Here is a 27,270-nt window from a genome sequence, read left to right as displayed (position 1 = left end):
TCAGTAAAGGACTATACGAGCACATCTTAAAAAACACACGTCCTTTGCATGTATCAAATTGTGTAGCAAGTAATCTGCCATTGCATAGGCTTCAAAATACATTGGAATATGCCTATTTCTTTAAAATGAAGGTGAAAATCGAGCATTGTAGACATGCACTCACTCTCTTGAGTATTATGGACATGCCCTTACACAAGTACTCTAAGAAAGACCCCCAAGCCTTGAAAGCAGAATTGTAGCAGCTCCCAGTCTGCCTTGCAACAAAATGTGACTGTGCTGCCTTTGCAGAGAATATGATCACAGCAAAAGCGCCTTCGACGTATTTGTACATGATATTGTTCCTTGCCATTTAGAAACCCTTCAATGAAGGAGTATCTGTTGTGCTGATGCAAGAACTGCTTCCACATCAACTGCATGAACATTTTTGAGATTAGCTCAACTTCTCTGAAACTTGTCACACACAACACAGTAAGTAGTATTGAGACCACTTGACACCACATCTTATTTCTTGTGGAAACTCTGAAGATTTTCAAGACTAAATGCCCCTAAAAGAGAACTTTTACTACCTGTTAAACAGGTCCCTGGTAACTCAGAAGGTACATTGAGCTGGGACTGCACAGCTTGTCTAGCAACAGCAACTCCATGAGCTATGCTAACAGGTAGAGCTTTGTGCAAACACAAAGCATAAAGCACACCAGCAACAAAACAATCACCGGCCCCTGAAAGACTCACAACAGATGCTGGCAGAGCAGGAAAATGTACATAGGCCACATCTGTCAGCTTTGAAGTTGCTGAAGTTGAACAATCACTGGCAACATCTGTTAGCCCTATATCTGTTGCAGACAAGGACTCCAATTCTTTAACATCTACTTGAAAACCTTCTCGAACACCAGCATCTCTAGCTGCTTTGCTGTCAGCACTGCCTGTAGATATGTGGACTTCCCTCAAAGAGCTTACGAGTTCTGACATATGCGAGCACAGAATTACCCCATGTTTTCCCAGTGTAACAATTACATGAGCTATCCCTCTCTGCAGAAGACACGATATATATGGCTGCAACATTTTTATCAATGCATGAACCATGGAAATACTACCATCATCCTTCAGGGTGTTTAACGTATAGCTGTCGGGAGCCTTGATCGAATCTGCCATTGCTACCAGCTCTGCCTCATTCGGGGATGCAAAAGTAATCTGCAACATGATGGATGAAATAAAAACAGGGTATACTTTTTAAAACAAAAGAATGAATCGCCTAAAGCTCAGATAGTTGAGGTTGTTTCCCTCCCCAGACCTCTAAATACTAATGCAGAGGGTACATGTTCCCAATCACACTAGGAACTGGGGCTCACATGATTTGAGATGGCCTTATATCTGACTGACTTTGAAACAGACACCGGCTCAAACCAAACAGGCACTTGTGCTTCTTTTGCAACTGCACAGCACAAACAACCACAATTTAGGCAATCCAAAAGTATAGTCTTCCAAGTGGCCAAAACTTTAGTATGTCAGCGCAGAAAATTTAAGTATTTTCTATTCCCACGGGCTGCCTCTTTGTTATAAATAATGTGTTGACTTTTCTTTTGAGGTGAGAGCTTTAACAAATGCAGTCCCTGCCAATGATGGATGCCTCTTAAATGTAAAGATCAAGAAAATTAGGAACTTACTTTTGCAAGCAGCTTCCAAAGCTGCTGCACTCAAATTTGCATCAACCATCAAAAAAGCTGCCGACCTGATAACATTATCAAATTGATTTATCCACTCTGGTGTCAAGTATAGTTCCTGTATATGAAAACAGATTGAATTCCCCTTTAATTATCACATCCACACTGGTTTTAGGAACACTGCCCACAGTAACATATGAAATCAGTATACACTGCCCCTTCAGCCATTGAAGAGACGTGTAAGTCCAAGGTCAGATAGCATATAAAGCAACTATGTAAAAAGGGTTTTTATTAAACCATCAACGATAATCATGCAACTTTTTAAAATCATAACATTTTGTACTTACCAACACATCTGTATCTGCCACTGCTCCAGCTAGCTCACCATTTGCATTGAAAATGGCTGAGACAGCAGGAGTTGCCACTCCTCTACAATGTCGTATACCTACAGTATTTTGAAATCAGTTGGACTTTGCGAGGGGAAAAAGCACTCAGTAACAAAGTAAAAACCTGACCCAATTCGAGAAAGACAAGATTTTACAAAATTACTGCAAATCATCCATCCTTGGAATTTTACCCTCAATTGGTAGACCTAGAGAGTGCCAATGTTTCAGCAAAATATCACCTGGGGACAGCTGGTTGAGTTACATCAACAGTTGTCGCCAAAATATCCAGAAATCAAGGTGTGCATTGGCACTTGAAATAAAAATCAATACCAGCCATATCTTGCCCCACGACACTGATCAGGAAAGGAGATATGCCCAGCTTTCTCATGCACTCAGCAACATTCCTAGCGACTCCACCTTTGATATAGTGCACCTGCTCTTGTTTTTTGACCCCTCAGACATAAATTAAAAAACGTGAACATTTGTGCTAGAAACAGGAGATTACAAAACTGGCACCAAACAAGTCAAAACACACTGGGACAGTAAACAAGACATCTCAAATTCAGAAAGCAGTTCTGTCATAAATGATAACAGACTGCCAAGTTCAAACTGCCATCACCTGCTGCTTTCTACCAGGCCAACCACCAAACTCATTTCCTCATTATTTAAAAGCAGTCAATGCAAGAACAAAGATGCTTTAGCAGCCTTTGTTATGTCAGGCCTCATCCACATGCAGTTGAAACATGTGGAAATGTACAACACTTATCCACCCACCACAAAAAAATCTTGATTTGTAAACTCTAGAGGGTATGTGTGCCCAATCTGAATTCTTCTCTCTGACTGTAAATCTACTTAGTTTGGTGAAACAACTAAAATTTTATGTGGTGCCCAACCTGGTTCTTTCTACTGTTACTTATTTTATCATGCCCCATGTATGAACACCCATTATTGTGTGTAAGAGTGCATGTTTAGGTCTAAACACCGTTTACACCACCTAGCATTCAATAAGAGTCAAAGGTTTAGGTGCACACCTTGGGTATATATTGAGGCCCTATTAGTTGTCCTTATTGCTACATCCTCGGACATCTGGATGGGCGCTAGTAGCTTTGGTCATAGTAGTCATGAAGTGACTTAGTGCCAATGCACTAAGGCACTTCAGGGCAAGGTTGTCACGTTCGATGATGTCCGATTAGTACAGTCCGATACTAGTACGGTACTACTTGGACTAATAAATCTTGGACCTACGTCCGATGTTATGTCCGATGAAAGAAAAAATACATATAATTTTAAGTCTATGCTTAATGTCTGGACTTACAAGTTAAAACATAAACTTAGAGATTCAAGTCAAAAGTGCAAAAGAGAGTTGAAACTTCTCGAGCCACTCCCATGCCTCATGTAGCACCTAAGGGCCCCACAAGCATCACGGGCAGCCGATGTGGATGCCTAAGTGGAAGTTCCATTGCTACCGACACGAGGGCGAATAACAACACGGGCACACCGTGCATGAATACGAGAGACCTGCCAGTCTATCTCCTCAAGCTCCAAGTAAAGCTCCCTAAAGATTTGCTCCTTGTTAGATTACGGAAGATAGCTTTATTCAGACTGATGGAAGCACGAGACTCTTTCACCTCCCAGCCCCGCCTAGATAAGTGCTGGCCCTCAATCTTATCTCTTTGCCAGCCGTCAACTTGCTGGAGTCCTACTATTCCTGGACTCCCTTACTCTCTAGGCTCCCCTTGACCCCGTTCGGGCGCCCAAGAGCCCGGACGGTCACTCTCGTGCATGTTCCCCTAAATTTACCTTAATGTAACATTAAATATCCCTTTTAATGTCACATTTCACACTTATGACCTTAATGTGACATTAAATATCCCTTTTAATGTCACATTAATGTCACATTTCCTTCCCCTTAAGAATCGGTTTCGTCCTCGAAAACGATATTTGGAAGGTCTAATTGTAAATCGGGAAACCTTTTCTTTAAAGTACTTACTTGCTCCCATGTTGAGCTTTCCTCTGAACAATCTTTCCACTTAACCAAACATTCTTGATAAATAGTATTCCTCGTTCGTCTATTACGAACATTTAATATTTTTTCTGGTTCATGTGGATTAGATTGGTCATAGAATAACTCCTCAATATCATCATTTAAAACTAGATTATCCAAGTCACCCAGCTTTTTCCTTAATTTGCTTACATGAAAAACTGGATGTATTTTACTACCAGCAGGTAGTTGGAGCTTGTAAGCCAATTCTCCCACCCTTTTAAGTATTATGAAAGGACCACAATACCTTGGTGAAAGCTTTGGACAATGTCCCTTTTTCATAGTTTTAGTTTGTTCAGGCACCTTAAGATAGACCAATTCTCCTTCTTCAAAGGAGATGTCTCTTCGGTGAGGATCGGCATATGCTCTAGCTCGACTTTGAGCCTTTTTAATATTTTCTTGAGCAAATTTTAACATATTATTCATATCCTCCAAAAAGTCTTTAGCTGCCTGAACCTTTTCCTTATGCAGTCCTACTGCAAAAGGAGCTCTGGGCTGAAACCCATACATCAACATAAACGGACTATATCCAGTGGAAGAGTGTTTGGCACTGTTATATGCAAACTCTGCTATCGGTAAATACTCTTCCCAATTAGTTTGCCTTTTGCTTACATATGCCCTAAGCATATCTTCAAGAATTTGGTTAACCCTTTCAGTTTGCCCATCTGTTTGCGGATGATCCGCCGTACTCATGCTAAGTTTAGTATCCAATTTCCTAAATACCGCACGCCAAAAATGGCTATCCAATTTTCTATCCCGATCAGAAATTATATTTGCCGGAAGGCCATACAATCGGTATATGTTCTCTACGAACAATCTAGCCAATTCTGGTGTTTTAACATCAGTTGAAGTTGGAATAAACCTAGCCATTTTGGTTAACCTATCCACAATTACCCACACAGAGTCGTGCCCCCTCTGTGTTCTAGGTAAAGCAACAATAAAATCCATGGAGATACTCTCCCATTTTCCCGAAGGAATTTCTAATGGATGGAGAAGTCCTCCCATTTTTAATTTTTCAGCTTTATTAACCTGCCATTTATTACATTTGACCACATAGTCAAGGACGTCCTTATTCATTCCAGGCCAATAGAACTGCCTTTTAATAAGACTATAAGTCTTATTAACTCCTGGATGTCCCGCACTAGGGGTATCATGACACTCAAAGAGTACCTGGCGCCTTATTTCTATATCTTTCGGGACACATACCCTACTCTTGTAGAGTAAATAACCATTATCAATGGTAAAATTCTTCCACTTGAATCCAGTTTGAGCAACCCCTGATGCTCCATTTCCTAGTTGAACATCCTCAGATATTCCTTTCTCAGTAGAAGCACTTTCATTTGGATCCCCATTTTTTATTGCTTCCCATATGTTGGAATATGCCGGATCAACCTGACATTTCCCTTTTAAAGATTCAAGCAAGTTGGAAGTGAACTGAGTAAAACTCAATTCATTAATGATGGGCATTCTGCTGAGTGCATCAGCTACTATATTATACTTTCCTTTTCTATATCTTATTTCATAGTCGAACTCTTGGAGGAGTTCGGCCCATCTGGCTTTACGCCCATGTAAATCTGGTTGATCATTAAGCCACTTAATGCTTTCATGATCCGATAAGATCAAAAGTTTGGCACCATACAAATAATGCCTCCATTTCTTCATTGCATGTACTATTGCATACAGCTCCCTCTCATAAACAGAATAATTCTGTTTTGCACGATCTAATTTCTTGCTTTCAAAAGCAACTGGTCGACCTTCTTGTAATAAGACCGCGCCTATTGCCTTGTCACTAGCATCAGCTTCAACCACAAATGGTTTATTGGGATCCACTATTAATAATACTGGAGCTGTAGCAATAGGTACCTTAAGTTTTTGAAAACTTTCATTTTGGTCTGTTCCCCAATTAAAACTTTTCCCTTTCCCTTTAAGTTGGTCTGTCATTGGAACAGCTATTTTGGCATAATCTCGAATGAATCTACGATAAAATCCAGATAAACCTAGGAAGATCTGCAGCTCTTCCAGGTTCCGTGGAGGTGGCCATTCAATAATTGCCCTTACTTTTTCTGGATCCATGTTGATTCCCTCTTTCGAGATTATATGCCCTAAATATTTGACCTCTCGTGCAAAGAATTCACATTTAGTTTTCTTCGCATAAAGGGAATGTGTTCTTAACAGTTGGAATACTAATAATAAGTGTTCCAAATGTTCTTCTCTTGATTTACTAAAGATCAAGATATCATCCAAAAAGACTACTACAAAATGTCCTAGATAGGGCCGTAAAACACTATTCATCAGCTTCATAAAAGTAGCTGGTGCATTAGTGAGACCAAAAGGCATCACTAAAAAATCATAATGCCCGTATCTAGTACGAAATGCCGTTTTGGAAATATCTTGTGCCTTAATTCTTATTTGGTGATAACCTGATCTTAAGTCTATCTTTGTGAAGAATTTTGCCCCTTGCAATTGATCAAAAAGATCTTCCATTCTGGGCATAGGAAATTTATTCTTCACCGTTATTTTATTAAGTGCTCTATAGTCAACACAAAGTCGCATAGAACCATCTTTTTTCTTTACCAATAAAATTGGTGAAGCCCAAGGTGAATTACTGGGTTGAATAAACCATTTATCCAAGTAATCCTTAATTTGTCTTTCAACTTCTTGATGCTGTGTTTCACTTAACCTATATGGTGGTTTTGAAATTGGGTGTGTGTCCTTATTTATTTCAATTGGGTGATTTATTTCACCCCTATCTGGTGGAAGGCCACTAGGTAAATCAGAAGGAAACACATCTTTAAAATCATCTAACAAACTGTTCAATTCATTATTTACATTCAATTCGCAAACATAAGAAAATTGTTGCTTTATATTACAGAAAGTAAAAGTACTCTGTACAGGAAGAGACCATAGCATATATACCTCACAAACTTCCTTCTTTATCAGCTTCTGAACTTCAGTAGAACACAGCAAAGGATTATCAGATACTTCATGTTCACCTTGAATGACAAAAGTCTTACCATCCCTTTCAAATTCCAGTGTATTATGGTGATAGCTACGTTTTAAGGATGGTTCCAATCCCCATAGCCACTCCCTCCCTAGAGCAATGTCAGCTCTTTCCATGTTCATTATTTGGAAATCAAGCTTATCTTTATATCCTTGAATCTCGATTTCCAAATTGGATACCATTGTATCCCATATTTTATTGTCTTGGCCTTGCATCATACGCACAACGTATTGATGCTCACTATTTTGTTGGGGAAGTTTCAATTTTTTGACAAGTGCATAATTTATAAAATTATGTGTGGCAGAGTCATCAACCATGACTCTAACCCGTTTTCCAGCTACCAATCCATGTACTCTAAGTAAATCATGTGGCCCAAAAGTAGGCTGCCACAAAGAAGTTGACATACAACACTTATGTTGTACATCCATGTGCAAGACCTCTAAAGATTTATACTTTTCATGGCCCTTTAATTCTAAGATCTGCACTACATGGATTTGTTTTTCTTTTCCCTTGCCCTTGTCTTTTTCTTTGTCTTCCCCCTTTTTCTTTTGAGGGCAATTCCAAGCAGCATGGTTAGGGGATAGGCAATTAAAACACAATTTTTGTTTTTTGGCCTTATCAAAGTCATCAGGACTTAGCTTTGGCCTCATATATGGTTTCTTTTCAAAGGGTTGTTTTTTACCTTTGAAAAATGGCATTTTTCTTTTAAATTTGCCCACAAATTTTGAGGTTTCTAATTCCTTAGACTTGGGCTCCATATCAGTGAGACTGGTGAGTGTACCTGGACGCGTACTATCTTCATAAATTAATGCAAATTTAATTGCCTCTTCAAGCGTCTTAGGTAAACTCCGTTTTACTTCCTTTTTACAGGCTTTATCCAGTCCCCTAATGAATCCTCTTGTTTTTTGGAATTCATCAATTCCTTCCAGTTTGAGGATTATCTCACGATATTCCTCCAAATATGTCAGTAGGGGTCGTCCCTTTTGTCTGACATAATCCCAATCTTCCCAATTTCTTTCCATTTCATTTTCAGGAAGAAATTCTTTCAAAAATACGGATTCAAATTGAGCCCAAGTTTCAGGTATTTTATTCGCCTCCTTTAAGGTTCGCCACCACTTATATGCTTTGGGCCCCAAAGTTAAACTGGCCTCCAATGCTTGGAGATGTGGTGGGGTGTTTTTTAATTTATGTAAATCTTCCCATTTCTGGAGGAAATTAAAGATTGTATCTTTATTCCTATCTTTTTCCTCCCCGTAAAATTGAGGTGGTTTCATATCCTTTAAAACCGGATTATCCCTCAATTTATGGTAGGTTTGGGGTTCCTTAGGATCTCGCATAGTCACATCTAAATCTTTCGATGAAGATGGGACATCCGAGATTTCTATTTTATTTTTGTCTTTTTCCAACAATAAAGTTAACTGAGATTTTATTCCAGTTAGTGTTTGAGTTAAAAACTCCATTTGAACCCCCTGAGTTTGCACACGAGCAGAAAGATCATCAAATTGCTCTCTCGTGGCAAAAAATTCTTCCCATTGTTCTTCTTGTATGTCTGGTTCATGGGGATCTACCATAGGTTGATCCCCGGAACTAGAACTTTCCATTACCCTTTCTTTCCCTTTTTCTGCCATTAATACACTGGAATTGGAAAGCAAAAATAAGAAATTTGCATACAAGATAAAATACTTCCCTGATTTTTTATGGCAGGCTGTGGCTTCAGTTGAATATGAAGTTTTCTGCCTGTCTCACAGCAGTCGCAGTCTTATCCGCCTCAGGAGCAGTCCTATCCGTCAACAGCAATCTGATACTGACAGCTCCACTTCTGATCTGTTTCTCGCGGCTGCTAGCAGCTTCATCTGAGCTGATTGGTCCTCGCGAATGCTGGCGACTCTACTCCTGGTCCTCGCGGATGCTGGCGGCTGCACGCCTGGTCTAGTTGGTCTTCACGCTGGTCTGGTTGGTCTTCGTGACCATAATCCTTACGTTTTTTTTTTTTTTAAATTCTGCCCGTTACGTTTTCAGCGACTGGTCCCGTAACATTAGACCAATACTAAATGTCACTTACGTGACGTGGCGCTGCCCTTCCAATGTGACGAATCTTCTCCGTTTTCTTCACGGCTTCGTCAATTTTCACGCGACGGGACAGGGCAGAAATGACGGCACGCAACGGGACAGGGCAGACGACACGCGACGGGACAGGCACTTCTGACTGACGGCCTGTTTTCTAAAGCGACGGGGCAGGGCGGGAGTACTTCGTCAGATCGCGTGACAGTCAGGAATTAAGTGCCGTGAAGACACGACAGGACAGAACGCTTCTGATTGATGGCCCGCTTCTTGACTGACGACCTCCCAGATTCTTGTTTGATCAGAAACATAGGCTCTGATACCAGTGTTAGATTACGGAAGATAGCTTTCTTCAGACTGATGGAAGCACGAGACTCTTTCACCTCCCAGCCCCGCCTAGATAAGTGCTGGCCCTCAATCTTATCTCTTTGCCAGCCGTCAACTTGCTGGAGTCCTACTATTCCTGGACTCCCTTACTCTCTAGGCTCCCCTTGACCCCGTTCGGGCGCCCAAGAGCCCGGACGGTCACTCTCGTGCATGTTCCCCTAAATTTACCTTAATGTAACATTAAATATCCCTTTTAATGTCACATTTCACACTTATGACCTTAATGTGACATTAAATATCCCTTTTAATGTCACATTAATGTCACACTCCTCCTCCAAGTCTCTCTCGCGAGTCACACTTTTAAGTGTACTAGTGGAGAGCCTGAGTAAATCCACATTTATCTATATATTTAAAAAATGAAGAACTTAGATTAAACAAATGAAACTTCTTTAAATATATTTCATAATCTATGAATAAAGTTATGAACTAAAAAGTATAAAAATTAGATATACGATACCTATCTTGCCATAGACATCTCATGCATATTGCGTAGCATGCGTAAATTGGAGCGATAACAAATTAGTCGCTCCAATTGTCGTCTGCTAAGCTTGCTACGAATTTTGATGTGCACGAGGGAATAGGCGGACCAATTCCTCTCACATGCACCCGATGCACAATCCTAAACCATGTGAAAAAAAAGTAAGTTTAACTAGAATTAAATGAAAAAATAGAAGAGATTTTCAAACCTGTGTAAAAATACGTAAGGCCACTCTTTGGAGGTGAGGTAATTGATAGCCAAATGACTCCCACCAAAAAAGAGGCTTCACCAACGATTCTCGTTTCCAACAAATGGTGGATACGAAAGCAGTGTCTCTTTGATCACTATAATTAATGAGCTCTTGGAGGAAGGCACCATAGTACTCTCACCATAGTGCTCTTCCGCCAAAGCCTTTGGAAGAAAGGCATCACGATAGGCAAGGACATTGGCATCCATGAAGAGAGAGGGTTTTTTGAAGGCGGGATGCAAGAGTGCTGCAAACCCATATATGGATCGCTTCGTCCACTCCCATCTTTTCTTTGTCAAAAAGAGAATGTCATCTCTTTTAGGGGTGGTATCCAAGATATCACTACAGTAGATCTAAGATGATAGAGATTTAGAGGGAGATTTAGAGGTGAAATTTGAAAAAAAAAAGTGAGAAAATATAAAATATAGATTATAAAACTAAAAAGAAGCATGAACCATTGAAAAAAAACAAAAATAAAAACAATATCATAAAGAAGAGGCCTCCCCATCCAAGATGGTCGATGATTGTATCTCCTCCATCACATCCACCATAAGATGATAGAGGAGACCAATAGCAGCCCCCTCCATGTCCGTCATGCAAAGCACCTTGTAAATGGGAATGACGGCAATGATAATGCCCCTCACATCCATCTAAAATTACTCCTTTAAGCAAAGCCTTTGAACGGCCTCTGCTTCCACTTGGCTTGATGTGGACTCCCCTTCAAGCCATTCCTTAAACTCATCTGACGCGACCGTTTTTGGTAGCTTGTTGTGAACGTCATAGAGACGCTCGAGAAGAAGCCACATGGCCACAAACCGAGTCTTCAAGGGCTTCTTCAACTCCAAGTCCGAGTATGAGCGATATATCACAAGAACTCAGACCTTGGAATTAACAAAGCCAACGATTGTGCAAGCATCGTTGACAATCCTTGCCACCCATTCCAACTTGCCTATATCTTCCATAAGAAGATCTAGACAATGTGTAGCACATGGCGTCCATACTATAGACGGAAACTCGGCCTCAAGTTTCCGCCCCATAGATGTACAATTTGAGGCGTTGTCCGTGACAACTTACACCACATTTTATGGCCTAACCTACAAGATTATACACGATGAAATTAGAATAAATTTGGGAGATTAAAAGAAGAGATTACAAAATAATAGATTTAGAAGCATTACCTCAATGATGGCTTGCCGTATGTGCCAATACATGAACGAGCCTATGGTTCTCCTTCCCCTTGTACCTGCATCCACCGCTCATAGGAAATATGTGCCAAGTGGACAAGAGACGAGGATGTTGATGATCCCCCTTTTTTTTCGATCACTCCATCCATCGAATAGGATAGACCAACCGTACTTCACCCAATCGGCACGCACGGGCTCAAGGAACTTATCAACCCTCTCTCTCCTCATCGAGTTTCTTGGTATGCATATCATTGTACGTGACACCGTACCATCCCTCGCATGGACCAACGGCGGCAATGGCTTTCACCATCCGCTTCCATCGATCCACTTTGAGAATATGGAAAGAGAGATTGCACTCAATTATGGTGTATGCAATCTCTATTTCCACTTGCCTTTGCCTCTCCTTGAGAAAGGAGAGAGGACCGAAAACTTGCCCCATTGCTTGGGCAAGAGTGGCTTGTCTCTTAGGCATAGGTGCACCACTCGAATGGCTTTTTCTAGATGGGATAGAAGAGGCCCCTCCAACGGAAGAAACTGAGACAATTGGAGAGGAATCGTTTTCTGCATCCGAGACCTCATGATCGGGAGAGATCACCTCCTCACTTGCACTTGAAAGGCTTTGCGCCGCTTCAATGGCAAGTATTTCTGACGACAATCTTCATAGACATCATCGAGAATACCAGGACATGGTGTAGCTTCCCCTCCTAATTTGCAAATGTGAATGAGAAGGCGAGTAACGAATGAGATTTGGAGCTTTGGGCAATACTTGCATTGCCACTTGCAAGTGTTGGATTTCTCCTTCACTCGTTCAAAGTAGGCACAATGCAAGCGAAAAACCTCATGGAGAGGGGGTGCCATTGATAATGTATAGAGAGAGTCTAGAGGGTCACGGGTGGAGGGTGAGATATTTGAAGAAAGAAGTGAAAAGAGTAGAGAGCTTGAAGGAGTAGAGAGCTTAAGGGAGTACAAAGAGGCTATAGCTTGATGGAGAAGAAGGTTGGAAGGGTTTAGAGGTTAAGGGAGGACTTCAGGAGAGAGCTTGAGAGAGTAGGAAGGATGGAGAGCTTGAAAGGAGTAGGAGGGGTGGAGAACTTGAAAGGATGAATGAGATGGTGGGGGAGGAGAGATTTTATAAAAAGGGAGAGTGCTTTAGCCTTTGGGTTTAGGGTTGGCCCTTTTTTTTTTGGGGGGGGGGGGGGGGGGGGGGGGGGGGAAGAGAGAGAGAGAGAGAGAGATTTCAAATTCTGAAATTTGAATGGTGGCCCATCATCCATGGGAGAGGTTAGTTTAAAACTTTAATCTTTAATCTTTTCTCTTGAGTCTTTGTGAGAAAGAAAGAAAAGATAGAGAGAAAGAAAAGAAAGAAAGAAAAGAATAGAGAGAAAGAAAAAAATAATAGAGAAGATTCAAGAAAGAAAAGAAGAAAAAGAAAGGTAAGAAAGAAAAGAAAGAAAAGAAGAAAAAAAACGTAAGAAAGAAATAAGATAAGAAAGATAAGAAAGAAAAGAAGAAAAGAAACGTAAGAAAGAAATAAGATAAGAAAGATAAGAAAGAAAAGAAGAAAAGAAATGTAAGAAAAAAAGAAGAAAAGAAAGGCAAGAAAGAAAAAAGAAGGGGCCTAAAAACAGTTCCAACCTGGGGCTATCACCCAGCTGCCTAAGATCTCATGCAGATGTTCTTCAAATCTGCAAACACCTGCTGGTAATGGCTGAAACTCAGCTCGCAATGGCTGCTCCGGCTCCTCATGATGCGTTTCCAACAAAAATGAATGATTCTCTCTCTCTCTCTCTCTCTCTCTCTCTCTCTCTCTCTCTCTCTTTGTGCCCTCGTTTTTACTCTCCTAGTCTTCCCCACATTTTGTTCCCAACCTCCCTTTGGAAAATTTAAGTGGCAGCCTTCCCAAATGAATTTCCAACATTATCCACATTATTATATTAATTTCCAATCTAAATTTGCTGGAAGTTAATATAATAATTATTTCGCTACCCAGAAAAATAGTCTGACCAGCCAGTAATTAAATTGGTTGGGCAACTTCATCTCCTAAGTGTCCCTATACCATTTTTGACCATCAGATCACCATTAAGTACCATTAAACACCACATCTCTAGTGTCACCGACACTTATAGCCAAATAAATGACTTAGGCCAATAACTAACACCAGATACCACCGAGTATCTATGCGACATAACAAATTGCAGCTTGTTGGATGCGGAGCTTGCGTGCGTGACCAACAAGCTATGGTGGACAGAATTCCATGAAGGTGGATGGTTGGGTGGGTGAGAGAGAGAGAGAGATTCTTGCAAGTACACACAAACTGAAAGATAGATACATGAGATATGTGAGATGATAGTACATGTGATGGGGTTTGAATATATAGGCTAAGGTGTCCACCTATACGTTTGACACTTGTTTACAAGGAGTCTCAGAGACTACAGATTAAGCATGGACAAGAATTGACATGATGTGGTGTTGGACAAGCAATGCACGACCAACGAGCAAGCTCAATGTCATGAGGGCATGTATTTTTGAAACCTCACTTAACATGTGGATTAATTTTTAATCAAATGATTAAGTAAATGTTGCACATGTGAGATGCAACTGGGATTAAAGTAAATTTACGAGCCCCGGACCCGAAGAAATCACGAGATGTCAAAGGCCAAAGTTGCTATAAGTTATGCCGCACAGGTACTTGGTGGTATCTTGTGCCAGTTATTGACCTAAGTCATCCATTTGGCCATAAGTATTAAATCACTGCGACTGCTGTCTTCTGCCGACTCCCTTCTTCAAGCACGAGAGATCTATCTCTTCGTTTTCCACCCAGCCACGCTTAGGAGAATTCAGGAACCGTGCGTATCTAGCATATTGCCAACTGTCAATTTCTTAGGAGTTATACTAATTAATAACTCTCTTTTGAATTGCCTTGTTCCTTCATTCCTAAGCCCCTCGAACCCCGTACGGGCACCCAAGGCTCCCGGACGATCATCTCTCGTGTTGTTTTCCCATAAGTTACATTCATTAATGTAACATTTCCTCCCCCTTAAGAATCGGTTTCATCCTCGAAAACGATACTTAGGAGGTCCAATTGTAAATTGGGAAACCTTTTCCTTAAAGTACTTACTCCCTCCCATGTTGAGCTTTCTTCTGAATAATCTTTCCATTTCACCAGATATTCTTGATCAATAGTATTCCTTGTTCGTCTATTACAAACATTTAAAATTCTTTCTGGTTCATGTGAAATAGATTGGTCACCTAATAGCTCCTCAATGTTATCATTTAAGATTAGATTATCCATATCACCCAGTTTCTTTCTTAGCTTGTCTACATGGAAAACTGGATGTGTTTTACTACTAGCAGGTAGTTGAAGCTTGTAAGCATGTTTTCCCACCCTCTTAAGTATTGTGAAAGGACCACAATACTTGGGTGAAAGCTTTGGACATCGTCCCGTTTTCATGGTTTTAGTTTGTTCAGGCACCTTAAGATAGACCAATTCCCCTTCCTCAAAGGAGATATCTCTTCGGTGAGGATCTGTATAAGCTCTAGCTCAGTCTTGAGCTTTCTTAATATTTTCTTGAGCAAATTTTAACATACTATTCATATCCTCCAAAAAATCCTTTGCTGCCTAAACCCTTTCCTTATGCAGTCCTACTGCATGAGGAGCTCTGGGCTGAAACCCATACATGAGCATAAATGGACTATATCCAATGGAAGAGTGTTTGGCACTATTATATGCAAACTCTGCTATCGGTAAATACTCTTTCCAATTAGTTTACCTTTTACTTACATATGCTCTCAACATATCTTCGAGGATTTAGTTAACCCTTTCAGTTTGCCCATCAGTTTGCTGGTGCTCCGCCATGCTCATGCTAAGTTTAGTATCCAACTTCCTAAATACAACGCGCCAAAATTTACTATCAAATTTTCTATCCCGATCAGAAACTATATTTGCCCGAAGGCCATACAATCAGTATATGTTCTCTATAAACAATCTAGCCAATTCTGGTGTTTTAACATCAGTTGAAGTTGGAATAAACCTAGCCATTTTGGTTAACCTATCCACAATCACCCACACAGAGTCATGCCCCCTCTGTGTCCTAGGTAATGCGACAATAAAGTCCATAGAGATACTCTCCCATTTTCCCGAAGGAATCTCTAATGGGTGGAGAAGTCCTCCCATTTTCAATCTTTCAACTTTATTAACCTGCCATTTATTACATTTGACCACATAGTCAAGGACGTCCTTATTCATTCCAGGCCAATAGAACTGCCCTTTTTCATTCTAGTCCAATAGAACTGCCTTTTAATAAGACTATAAGTCTTATTAACTCCTAGATGTCCCGCACTAAGGGTATCATGACACTCAAAGAGTATCTGGCGTCTAATTTCTTCATCTTTAAAGACATATACCCTACCCTTGTAGAGTAAATAACCATTATCAATGGTAAAATTATTCCACTTGAATCCCATTTGAGCAATCCCTGATGATCCATTTCCTTGTTGAACATCCTCAGATGCTCCTTCCTCAATGGAGGCCCTTCCATTTGGATCCCCATTTTCTATTGCTTCCCATATGTTGGAATATGCCGGATCAACCTGGTATTTCCCTTTTAAGGATTCAAGCAAATCGGAAGTGAAATGAGTAAAACTCAATTCATTTATGATGGCATTCTGCCAAGTGCATCAGCCACTATATTATACTTTCCTTTTCTATACCTTATCTCATAGTCGAACTCTTGAAGGAGTTCGGCCCATCTGGCTTTATGCCCTTGTAGATCCGGTTGGTCATTAAGCCACTTAATGCTTTCATGATCCGACAAGATCAAAAGTTTGGCACTGTACAAATAGTGCCTCCATTTCTTCATTGCATATACTATTGCATACAGTTCCCTCTCATAAATAGAATAATTCCGTTTTGCACGATCTAATTTCTTGCTTTCAAAAGCAACCGGTAGACTTTCTTGTAATAAGATCGCACCTACTACCCTATCACTGGCATCAACTTCAACCACGAATGGTTTATTGGGATCCACAATTAATAGTACTAGAGCTGTAGCAATAGCTATCTTAAGTTTTTTAAAACTTTCGTTTTGGTATGTTCCCCAATTAAAGCTCTTCCTTTTCCTTTTAAGTTGGTCCATCATTGGAACAGCTATCTTGGCATAATCTTGAATGAATCTACGATAAAATCCAGATAAATCTAGGAAGATTTGCAGCTCTTCCAGGTTCCTTGGAGATGGCCATTCAATAATTGCCCTTACTTTTTTTGGATCCATCTTGATTCCCTCTTTCGAGATAATATGCTCCAAGTATTTGACTTCTTGTGCGAAGAATTCACATTTAGTTTTCTTCGCATAAAGGGAATGGGTTCTTAGCAATTGGAATACTAACCATAAGTGTTCCAAATGTTTTTCTCTTGATTTACTAAAGATCAAGATATCATCCAAGAAGACTACTACGAAACGTCCTAGATAGGGCTGTAACACACTATTCATCACCTTCATAAAAGTAACTGGTGCATTAGTGAGGCCAAAATGCATCACTAAAAAATCATAATGCCCGTATCTAGTACGAAATGCCGTCTTAGGAACATCCTGAGCCTTAATTCTTACTTGGTGATAGCCTGATCTTTAGTCAATCTTTGTGAAGAATTTTGTTCATTGTAATTGATCAAAGAGATCTTCCATTCTGAGCATAGGAAATTTATTCTTCACCGTTATCTTATTAAGTGCTCTATAATCAACACAAAGTCACATAGAACCATCTTTTTTCTTCACTAATAAAATTGGCGAAGTCCAAGGTGAATTGTTGGGTTGTATAAACCCCTTATCAAGGTAATCCTTGATTTGTCTTTCGACTTCTTGGTGCTGTGTTTCACTTAGCCTGTAAGGTGGTTTAGAAATGGGGTGTGTATCTCTATCTATGTCAACTGAGTGATTTACATCAACTCTAGCATATTGTCAACTGTCAATTTTTTAAGAGTTATACTAATTAATAACTCTCTTTTGAATTGCCTTGTTCCTACTTTCATTCCTAAGCCCCCCAAACCCCGTACAAGCGCCCAAGGCTCCCGAACGGTCATCTCTCGTGCTGTTTTCCCATAAGTTACATTCATTAATGTAACAATAAGTGCCAGTTGGTGACACTAGAGAAGTAGTGTTTAATGGTACCTAACGCCAATCTGATGGTCAAAGGCACTCGAGAATGGAAGTTGCCTGGCCAATTTAATTATTAGCCAGTCAAATTATTTTTCAGGGCACTGAAATAATTATTAGATTAATTTTCAGTATTTAAAGGCTGAAAATTAATATTTAATTATGAAAATGTTGAAAAAACCATTTGGGAAGGCTATCACTTGTCAAAAATGCCCATGCAAGACTAAAAAACGTCTTTAGAGGCTGGAGAGGCATTTTTATAAATTCAGCCTGCAAGAGAGAGAGAGAGAGAAAGAGAGAGAGAGAGAGAGAGAGAGAGAGAGAGAGAGAGAGAGGAGAGACTCCTAGTCTGATTTGCAACCATTGGAGGAACTTCTGAGGCTGCCAAGGGTAGCAGAAGACCAATCAACAACAGGAGACAACATCTACAGGCTGTTGAGACAGGGCAGCAGCAATAAATGACTGATTTTCTTCAGTTCTTTGCATCTACAAGCTGTTGTGGCAAGGCAACAGCTACATTTGACTGATTTTCAGTCATTCTTCGGGACAAAGCTCTGAATTTTCTCTCTCTACTGCTTTTCATCTCATCTCCCAGCCATTTCACAGCCTTGCTCCAAAGATCTTAGCATTTGGATCCCTGGGGCTGAGAAATTTCAGATTTCTCTGCTGTAAACCCTAATCTGTAGCAGCAGAAATTGGGATTTAGCAACAACCTCGAGAAGCATGCAAGAAATTGGAAGCTCCAAGACTTGGATTCAATAGGACTGAAGCTGTTTTTAGCCTATTCAAGTAGAGGGATCAGCAAATAATTGAATTTGGGGCATTTTCCATCTCCATCAAAGCGAATGAAGGCCAATTGATTGCCAGAATCAAGGGGCAAATCAAATTAAAGACTTGTTGGTGATTTATCACAGCAAGGGAAGTTGGAATACCAAAAGGGATTGAGAGAATCCCATTGTAAATCAACTTCTTCTTTATAAAGCTAAAGAAATACCGAAAGGGACGCCAATTTTGGGGCCAATCAAGTGTGCATTGTCCAAGATCAATAGGTAAATTTGTATTTTCAGATTTGCACTAATTGTTTGCTATTGTAATTAAGTTGTAATCAGGGATTTACCACCCATCCACGGAAGGAAGACTGGTTTCACTCAATGCGCAAGTGGCACGTATATTGCAAATGGGTCGTCTGGCACACAGGGACCAAGACGCAAGAATCAGCGACACGTGTGCTACAAACGAGTTGTTGGGCACACATGGAACCAGGGCACAGAAATCTACAGTCTCGACATACCAGCATTAAACTGTCTCAACAATTTGAGACATGGCTATTACAGCCAATTGATGAACAAGTAATGGAGTTGGACGCTCCTTTGCAAACTCTTCTCTTTCTTCTTGTTCTTGTTATTTTTCTATTACAGCAACATTCTTGGGTTGGTAGACCTCCTCCTTCTTTTTGTTTTCTTCTTCAATGAGCACACGAGTTGTCTCCTTGACCTTTGCTATACATAGACAAATAATACACGAGTTGGGTACGGAGCTCACATGCATGACGAGGAGGTGGGGGGGAGGGGGTGTTTTGAGTTTTGTGGGGATGGGAATATGTGTGTATGTAAGATTCTTGCAAGTATACACAAACTGAAAGATAGATAGATGAAAATTGTGAGATGATAGTACATGTAATCGAGCTTGAATATAGAGGGTACGGTAACTACCTACACGTTTAACCCTTATTGAATGCTCCGTGGTGTAAAAGGTATTCTCACCTAAACACGCACTTTCACACATAATAATCTGTGTTCACACACGAGGATAAATAAATCTAACACAACTTTTGCCTTTGACATCTGTTGATTCTCTCACGTCCCAAGCTCATTAATTTGCATTAACGTCAGTTGCACCTCACATATACAACATTTACTTAAACATTTGATTCAAAATTAATTCACATGTAAAGTGAGGTTTGCAAAAATACATGTCCTCATGATAGCCCTCCCCCTTAAAATCCTTGCAATTGTCCCTGATTGCACTGCCACATGCATCGAAAAGTAAAGTATTACACTGGGATTTCCACAAGGCATCATAGTCAACACAACATTGCACACTTCTATTCAACCATTTTATATGTCTAACACATGCTAAAAATTACCAGCCAGCATAACATAACATAAGACTCACAAAGGATCTCAAAAATATTGCCAAATTATCATGCAATGGATCCATTAATCATGAGCTCAATTAATCTAACAAAACTAAACCATAGTATAGCATAAACCATGGCTGAAACATCAATGGCATCATAACATATGCTGTTGTCCATAAAATCAGCTGAGTACCACTGAAAATTAATGACCATACAGTGAATACCAGCATTTGATAATCAGCCCCTAATGATCATTAACTAATGCAAATGTAAAGTTTTAGAGCTACAGACAATAAACATACCATATGCATACCAAACATAATTCCTAGGACATTGAATAGTGATCTCCTAGCAAACATACTGTCAACTACAATACCCTAAATGTATGCCGAATACATCCAAGATCCACTACATCTAGAACTGTCCGTCACTGAGGAGTGGAGGTGCTAGCTTCCTCATGAGCATCAGATAATACTCTGGACCCATGCTCTACCGAACTTAACTGAGCACGATCAAAAGTCAGCTCTAACTGAAAAGCATCAAGGTAAAGCTACAACAACTGAGGATGGTCTGCCAAGTCATCCTCCTCCATCCATTTGGCATCCATTGGTGAATAATTTTGAAACTTCACCAAGTCCCGTCTAGAAACCTTACCCTTGATCTTCCACACTTTGTGCCGAAATCTGCTCTAGTACCAATATCTCATCAAGCTCTTCAACCTTAGACTAAATTTTAGCATATATATCCTCTAGCACATCACCATGAAAAGGCCTAAGCAAGCTCACATGAAAGGCATTGTATATTCACCAATGTGGAGGCAATTTCAGTCTATAACATGCATAATCAATCCTCTCTAGCACTTAAAATGGCCCATCATATCGCATACTCAGCTTTGGATATAATCTCTCTTTGTCCTTCATATTTTTCAGCCATGCCTTTTCAAAATGCAACAACACATAATCGCCCTTTGCAAAGTGCAAAGCATGCCTATGACAATCAACTACTCTCTTTTGCTTATCCTATGATCTTTGAAGCGCATACTTAACCTTCTAATAAGCAAATACAAGTTACTTTCTTACCACCCTCTATCACATCAAAAGGAGCCTTACCAATGGAACGATTCACTGTGTTGTTATATGCAAACTCAACCAATGGCAAATATTGTTTCCACTGTGCTTTGTGGTCTGATACATAGCACTTCAAAAGATCTAAAACTATGGAGTTAGCCTCCGTGGACTAACCATGAGTTTGTGGATGGAAGGATGAAGAGAATTCCAATGTTGTGCTCTATTCTCATACAATCTTTTTCAAAACAAACTTGTCACCCATAGGCTACGATCACTAATGCAACTCTGGCATACCATGGTACTTAAACACATGATGCATAAAAGTCGTCTTGGACTGACCATGAGTTTGTGGATGGAAGGATGAAGACAATTCCAACATTGTGCTCTATTCTCAAACAATCCTTTTCAAAACAAACTTGTCACCCATAGGCTACGATCACTAATGCGACTCTGGCATACCATGGTACTTAAACACATGATGCATAAAAAGTCATGTCATATCATCAGCCTTTATTTTTTTCCTCACTGGAATGAAGTGAACCTACTTGCTGAGCTTGCATATAATGAACTTGCATATGACAGTCCATGTCCCATCATTCCCTATAGATGTACGTGGAAGCTCAAAGATAAAATCCATAGCAATGTTCTACCAAGGCCTATCAAGAATAGGCAAGGGCTACAATAAACCCAGCATCTTTTGCCTATCATACTTGACTTTCTAGCAGACTATGTATGTCCTAACAAACTGCCCAACATCATGCCTCAAAGCTGGCTAATAAAAGAAATGCTTAATTGCCTTAATTGTGGCATCAATACACTTATGACCCGCATAAGAAGGAGCGTGACTCTCAGTAATCACCTTTACCCTCAACTACTTTGTAACATATAGTCATCCATGCATCATGAAAAAGCTCTCTCAAAGTACCAAGCGATCATGCCTTTGGTCATTGCAAACCTGATTATATACATTTCCAAAGTTCGAATCAGCCAACATACTGATCCTTCATGGCATCCAACTTAGTGTGATAAACCATGTTGGCAACCAATAACTAAGGCTTACGAGACAGTGGATCAACCACTACATTCTTTCCACCATCTATATACACAATCTCAAAGTGAAACGTAGACAATAAGTTTGCCCACTACATATGCTTCTTAGATAACTTTGTCTCTAAGTCAAGAGGTAATGCAAAGTCTAATGGTTTGTTTGCACCATGAAATCAGCCCCTAAAATATAGTGTTTCCATGTGGAAAGTACATGACTCATAGACTTGCAAATTCCTCTCTATACCATGGTCAACATGACACTCATAAGCAATTACACAACCATCTTGCATCATTAAAAAAGCCCAACATTGTTTCCACATGCATCACACTGTACAACAAAAGACTTCCTGAGATCAGGCAATACAAGCACAAGATCCAAAGTCATTTTATCCTTTAATGCATTAAATGCCAAAATTTCCAATGCTGTCCATCTAAATGGCACATTCTTCTTCTACAAAGCATACAATGGAGAAGCAATTTCAGCAAAGTTCTGTACATACTTCCTGCACTACAAACAAAGACCCATAAAACTACAAATCTCATGAACATTCCAAAGTTGTTGCCATGAATGAATTGCAACAACCTTAATAAAGTTGTTGCCATGAATGAATTACCTCAACCTTAGTAAGATCCATATGAATGCCATCAAACAATACAATGTGGCCCAAGAAATGAATCTCATGCAACTTTTCTTGTCATTAATCAACAAATAATGCCCGTGCATCTCATCGAATATTATTGCCAAATGCTTGCAATGCTCGGCCTCATTCTTTGAAAAGACAATCATGTCAGCAAAGAAAGTACCCACAAATTCCCTTTGTTGCCAAAAGATGCAATCCATCATTCTATTGAATGAGGTGGGAGCATTTGTAAGCCCAAATGGCATGACAAGAAACTCATACAAACCAAAAGATGTTCGGAAGGCTATCTTGGATACATCCTCAACCCTAATCCCAATCTGATAGTAACCACTTTTTAAATCTAGGCGGCTGAAAATGGCTGCCCCCTACAATCTATCCAAGATATCATCAATCCTAGGGATCAGAAATATGTTCTTTATCGTGATTTTGTTCAAAGCACGATAGTCAATGCACATGTGCTATGACCCATCCTTCTTCTGCAGTAGAAGCACTAGAGAATAAAAAGGAGATAAACCACGCTGAATTAGCTCTTTCTCTAACAGCTTATTAGCCTGACTTATTTATCTTCTCTTACTAGGCTGCACTAATTCTATAAGGTGGCTTATTAGGAGGACTACTACTGGGGATCAAACTTATGACATGATCCTTAGGCCTTTCAGGTGGCAAGTGTCCTAGAAGTGACTAAGAAAAGCAATCAGCACATATTTGCAAAAATGACATGTAATCTTTATCCAAACGAGTCACATTCCTAACATTTTCATTATCACTCTTGTCCTCAATTAAAACCAAGTAAGCTAAAAGATGATTTTTCATTACTTTGGAAATAGCACAAGCATATACAACAGGGACAAATTCCCCTTTCAACTTTACATCTGAAGTATGAACTTTGCCTCTATGAAAGAGAGTCACAATCTTATCATGAGCGTTAATCACTGTATGCATACGATGGCACCAAGACATACCAAACAAGACATCACATCCTTCCAAAGGAGCAATAAAGAACTCTTCGTTGTCCACATAACTTTGAATGTGCAAACGAAGCTTTCCAATGATAGGAGTGATTAGCTTTGTGTGTCCCCCACATGCTATACCAATCTCACCCATGGGCCCCATCTCATCGTCTCTAATGCCTAAACGGGCTGTCATATCAAGAGAGATGAAATTTGATTGTGCCCCTAGATCAAGGAAAATCGATACATGCTCCTCTCTAATTTTGCCCCATATAGTAGAAAGTTCAGTACTATCATCATCAAGCTGATCTACCACTATATGAAATTTAATTTTGCCCATGGATCAAGAAAAATCGATGCATGCTCATCTCTAATTTTGCCCCATGTCCTACAAATTTCAGTACTATCATCATCAAGCTGATCTACCACTATATCAAACACAAAACCAACAGTGGTTTTGCCTTTCTTTCCCTTGTTATCATCTTTTTCAACTTGCTGCCTCTTAGGACAGCTCCTTGCCATGCATCCTTCCTGGTCGCAAATAAAGCATTTATTTGCAGCCATCAATTCCTTACGTCATGTATCATTTTTTCCCACTCTTTCTCTACCATAAGTTCCTCTTTCCAACCCTATTTTCAGATCTGCCCTAATTTTCAACCTTTATTTCAGATCTGCCCTTTTTCTCAGCCTTGGCCTCTTGCATGTGACTTGGCATCAATGCCTTGGATTCTTGCATCTTTTCCACAAAGCAATGCATCAATAGTAGTAACAAATTCTATGAGCTGAGACATGCTAGAAACAATGGACTTTATGCAAAAATCCTATATACCCTTTGGCAAACCACAAACATACTTCTTCGCTTGCTCATGGAGGGTTACTAAACCGATAAGAATTAATGGGTACTAAAGCATCCCAAAACTTCTCATTTTATACTGATCCAAGTTATTGCAATCCTTGGAATCCAACTGATTCCATGTTGTCATAATGTCTACTTCAAAGGTACTTCTCAACCCATTTGAAGCAAACACTTGCTTGAACTGGACCCAAGTGGTAGGTGCCTTTCCTTGAATGAGAAGTGTAGACCACCATTGCAATGCATTTCCCACCAAGAATGTGGTTGCCTTGCGTATCTTAGATGCCTCTATGAAGTTGCCTCCAAAATAGGCTACATAAAACTACTAAATAAAAGTGCTTTCAACCTATCTTGGGCACCACTTAAAGGCTCAAACTTCACACTTTTTCCACCTTCATCATAGTCCTTTGGCAGTCCTATGGATGTCAAATTATCATAAATAGGCTACTGCAAAAAGGGTGCATTTGCTGTCTTTACATGAAAACCAGCACTATCACATGCACTTACATGACCAGCACCAGATCCTTGTGCCCCAATAATCTTGGGGGTGCAGATACAAGTCCTTACGGCCTACTTTGAGCCCCAAGCATCATACCTATGCCAACAATCACAATGTGTGACTGGCCTTCCCCTATTCAAATGTCATTGAAAGAATAAAGAATGAAGTGACATTGATGGCGCCCACCACCTACAGTGTACAAGTGTGTGGGTACTGTCAGTGTAGAATACACGGGTTGCGTAGGCACAAACGCGCCCACCACCTATAATGTATAAGTGTACGGGTACTGTCAATGTAGTAATATACAGGCGGCATAGGCACATGCGCCTTTACCCCCCAACAAAGAAAACAGTAAACATAGGCTACTCCAACTTGGATAGCAGTCACCAACTAGTAGACGGCTCCAATACAGCAACAAAAGGCTTAATGACAGGTGACAGAAGGTAGACAGCAATGGGCAGCACCTCCAACTGAGATATCCTCCACATACGGGGTGTGAATCTTCGTGATCTGCCTCACTTTTCCCAGACCTAGATCTGCTGCCTTGTCTATCTTTGAAAAAGACAGTTTCATTGTCATGTCCTAGGTATTTTGCTAATGGCACATCTGACCATCCCACAAGTGAAATAATGGCTAGAAAATTGTGTATATGACACCGATTAGATAAGGAAGCCTCTGTGGATTGAGAGGATCCAAACAGTTCAAGGAAGAGCAAGTAAGGACTTTGTGAACATAGTAGCTCTAACAAATGGATACCAATACAGACCCTCCAAGACTACGACAGCAAAAGTCCTATCTCTCTATATAACATGGCCAAATGCTCTACTAATGTGTGATGGCAATGTCATCCCCAAGTGATGAGTAATCCCGGTCCTCCATCTATCTGTCAAAGTATGCCACTAAGGAGCTGATGTCAAGTGGAATGGTGGTGAGTGTTGCCTCCGTCTACTCAAATAAGTTGAACTAAATCCTAAAGCATCCCTTTCCCAAAGGTAGCACTCATGTGACCCTGGCTAGGGTGGCCAGTGAGAGCCATCTGGATGGAGTCCTTCAAATTGCAAAGGAGGGAGCGATGTTCAACCAATTTGCAAGCCAAAGAAGATGCCTCGTGGCCTGTCACTCTGTCCCTAGGACCGGGCTTTGTATCCAAAGAAAAGTGGATCAACAAGCAGGCATTGCCCACAGATACAGGAGAGGCTGCACTGGAACCCTCTGGTGGTGGTGAAGGACCAGCTACAATTTCATGGGACTGGCTAGCTCCACGTGCCCAAGGATGCTGACACTTCTTGATCACCAACTGGTGCCAAGCTCTACTGCAGTGATTCCAACGCCTAGGGAGCTGCACAGAAATAGGGGAGATGGAGACCACTCGGGTGCGGAAATGGACAAAGGCTACCAGGATGGAGGAAAAGGTTGAAGTCTGGAGTCTTGGATGGAAGGGAGCACCTAGCTGCTGGAGTTTGTGTCTCTCTCTCTCTAGCAGGGTGACAGGATGCTGAGCGGTAGGGCTGAGTGTGGCAGCAAGGCAACTCTTATTGGTGACAGGACGACGAGGCTGAGTGGTGACAGGGCAGGCAGGGCGGTGAGGCTGTGTAGCAGGCAGGGTGGTGGGTAGGCCGGTGAGATTAGGCAAAGCGGCAGGTCTGGACACCTGGCAGGCAGGGTGGCATCAGCTGATCAGGTGCCAGCCATCAGCAGCTCATGCTGTCAGTTTCTTTAGTAATCATAGCCACAGCTCGCAAGCTATCCTATCTGCACATACTAGTGATGCCAGTGTGGCTCTTGCCGACTCTCTTGGCTCTTATTTTTCATTTTCTTACGCCACCTAGCAATACTCATAATGCAAAGAAACACAAAACTGTTATTCGTAAGAGGCTGCCTCCTACAGGCTACATCACCACATAATAATAACACTCTCGCTACAAGCAACCTGTGTGCCTGTGTCAGCTATGTAACTACAAAAAGAGTATACAAAACTCAAGATGATTATCTTGTTACTTCATTCTGGATTTTGCATCAGATTGAATGTGACTCACTTTTCCAGGTGTAGTGGTGCCAGGTAGTAGTTCCTTGGAAGCAGGAGTGGCATGGATGTCAAGCACCATGGATCCAATCACCACAGGGCAGCGGCCCGCAGATGAAGAGGCATCACAGGTTTGCTGCTGGAACTGTGCAGCCAAAAATTATACAGTATGAGCAAGACGAGCCTGAGGGACAACAATAACACCGTCCCCCCGCCCCCCAAAAAAAATAAATAAATAAATAAATTTTCATTTACCGAATCAAGAATTGCCTTGTCACGATCATCAGGGCATAGATGACGACGCAAGAGATTCAGCCTCCTCTCGGAGAAACGGACATCCATCTGAGCTGAAAGTACGTGTTAACTTCTCTCTCTATTGCAGTCTCTGGAGTGACGTCTCTGCCTATATGCAATGCATGCACATCCAGGGAAGTATGTCTTTAGGTGAATATATT

At 40.6% G+C, this 27,270-nt stretch overlaps 1 protein-coding gene and 2 pseudogenes across 2 annotated transcripts; all 3 read right to left on the bottom strand.

The window, feature by feature from the left end:
- LOC148039808 (pfkB-like carbohydrate kinase family protein) lies at positions 1-27,270 on the bottom strand. Of its 2 annotated transcripts, XM_087694211.1 has the most exons (10): positions 27,071-27,269; positions 26,829-26,960; positions 2,378-2,480; positions 2,239-2,286; positions 2,009-2,106; positions 1,665-1,779; positions 1,350-1,432; positions 1,095-1,191; positions 567-962; positions 1-410 (listed from the first exon to the last, which is right to left on the bottom strand). In XM_087694211.1, exons 1-10 carry the CDS (start codon positions 27,155-27,157, stop codon positions 361-363), a joined length of 1,209 nt encoding a protein of 402 aa, XP_087550337.1. In that variant the 5' UTR covers positions 27,158-27,269; the 3' UTR covers positions 1-360. The 2 variants fall into 2 exon arrangements, with proteins under 2 accessions (XP_087550337.1, XP_087550329.1); XM_087694203.1 differs by having other exon boundaries at positions 567-1,191; positions 27,071-27,270.
- LOC148039810 (uncharacterized) lies at positions 10,748-11,299 on the bottom strand (annotated as a pseudogene).
- LOC148039809 (uncharacterized) lies at positions 11,515-12,603 on the bottom strand (annotated as a pseudogene).

This window comes from Lygodium microphyllum, chromosome 2, assembly GCF_053477565.2.
Source record: "Lygodium microphyllum isolate KBCC chromosome 2, Lygodium_microphyllum_v1.1.10, whole genome shotgun sequence".
NCBI classification, from domain to species: Eukaryota; Viridiplantae; Streptophyta; class Polypodiopsida; order Schizaeales; family Lygodiaceae; genus Lygodium; species Lygodium microphyllum.
This window is presented reverse-complemented; position numbering and strand designations above follow the sequence as displayed.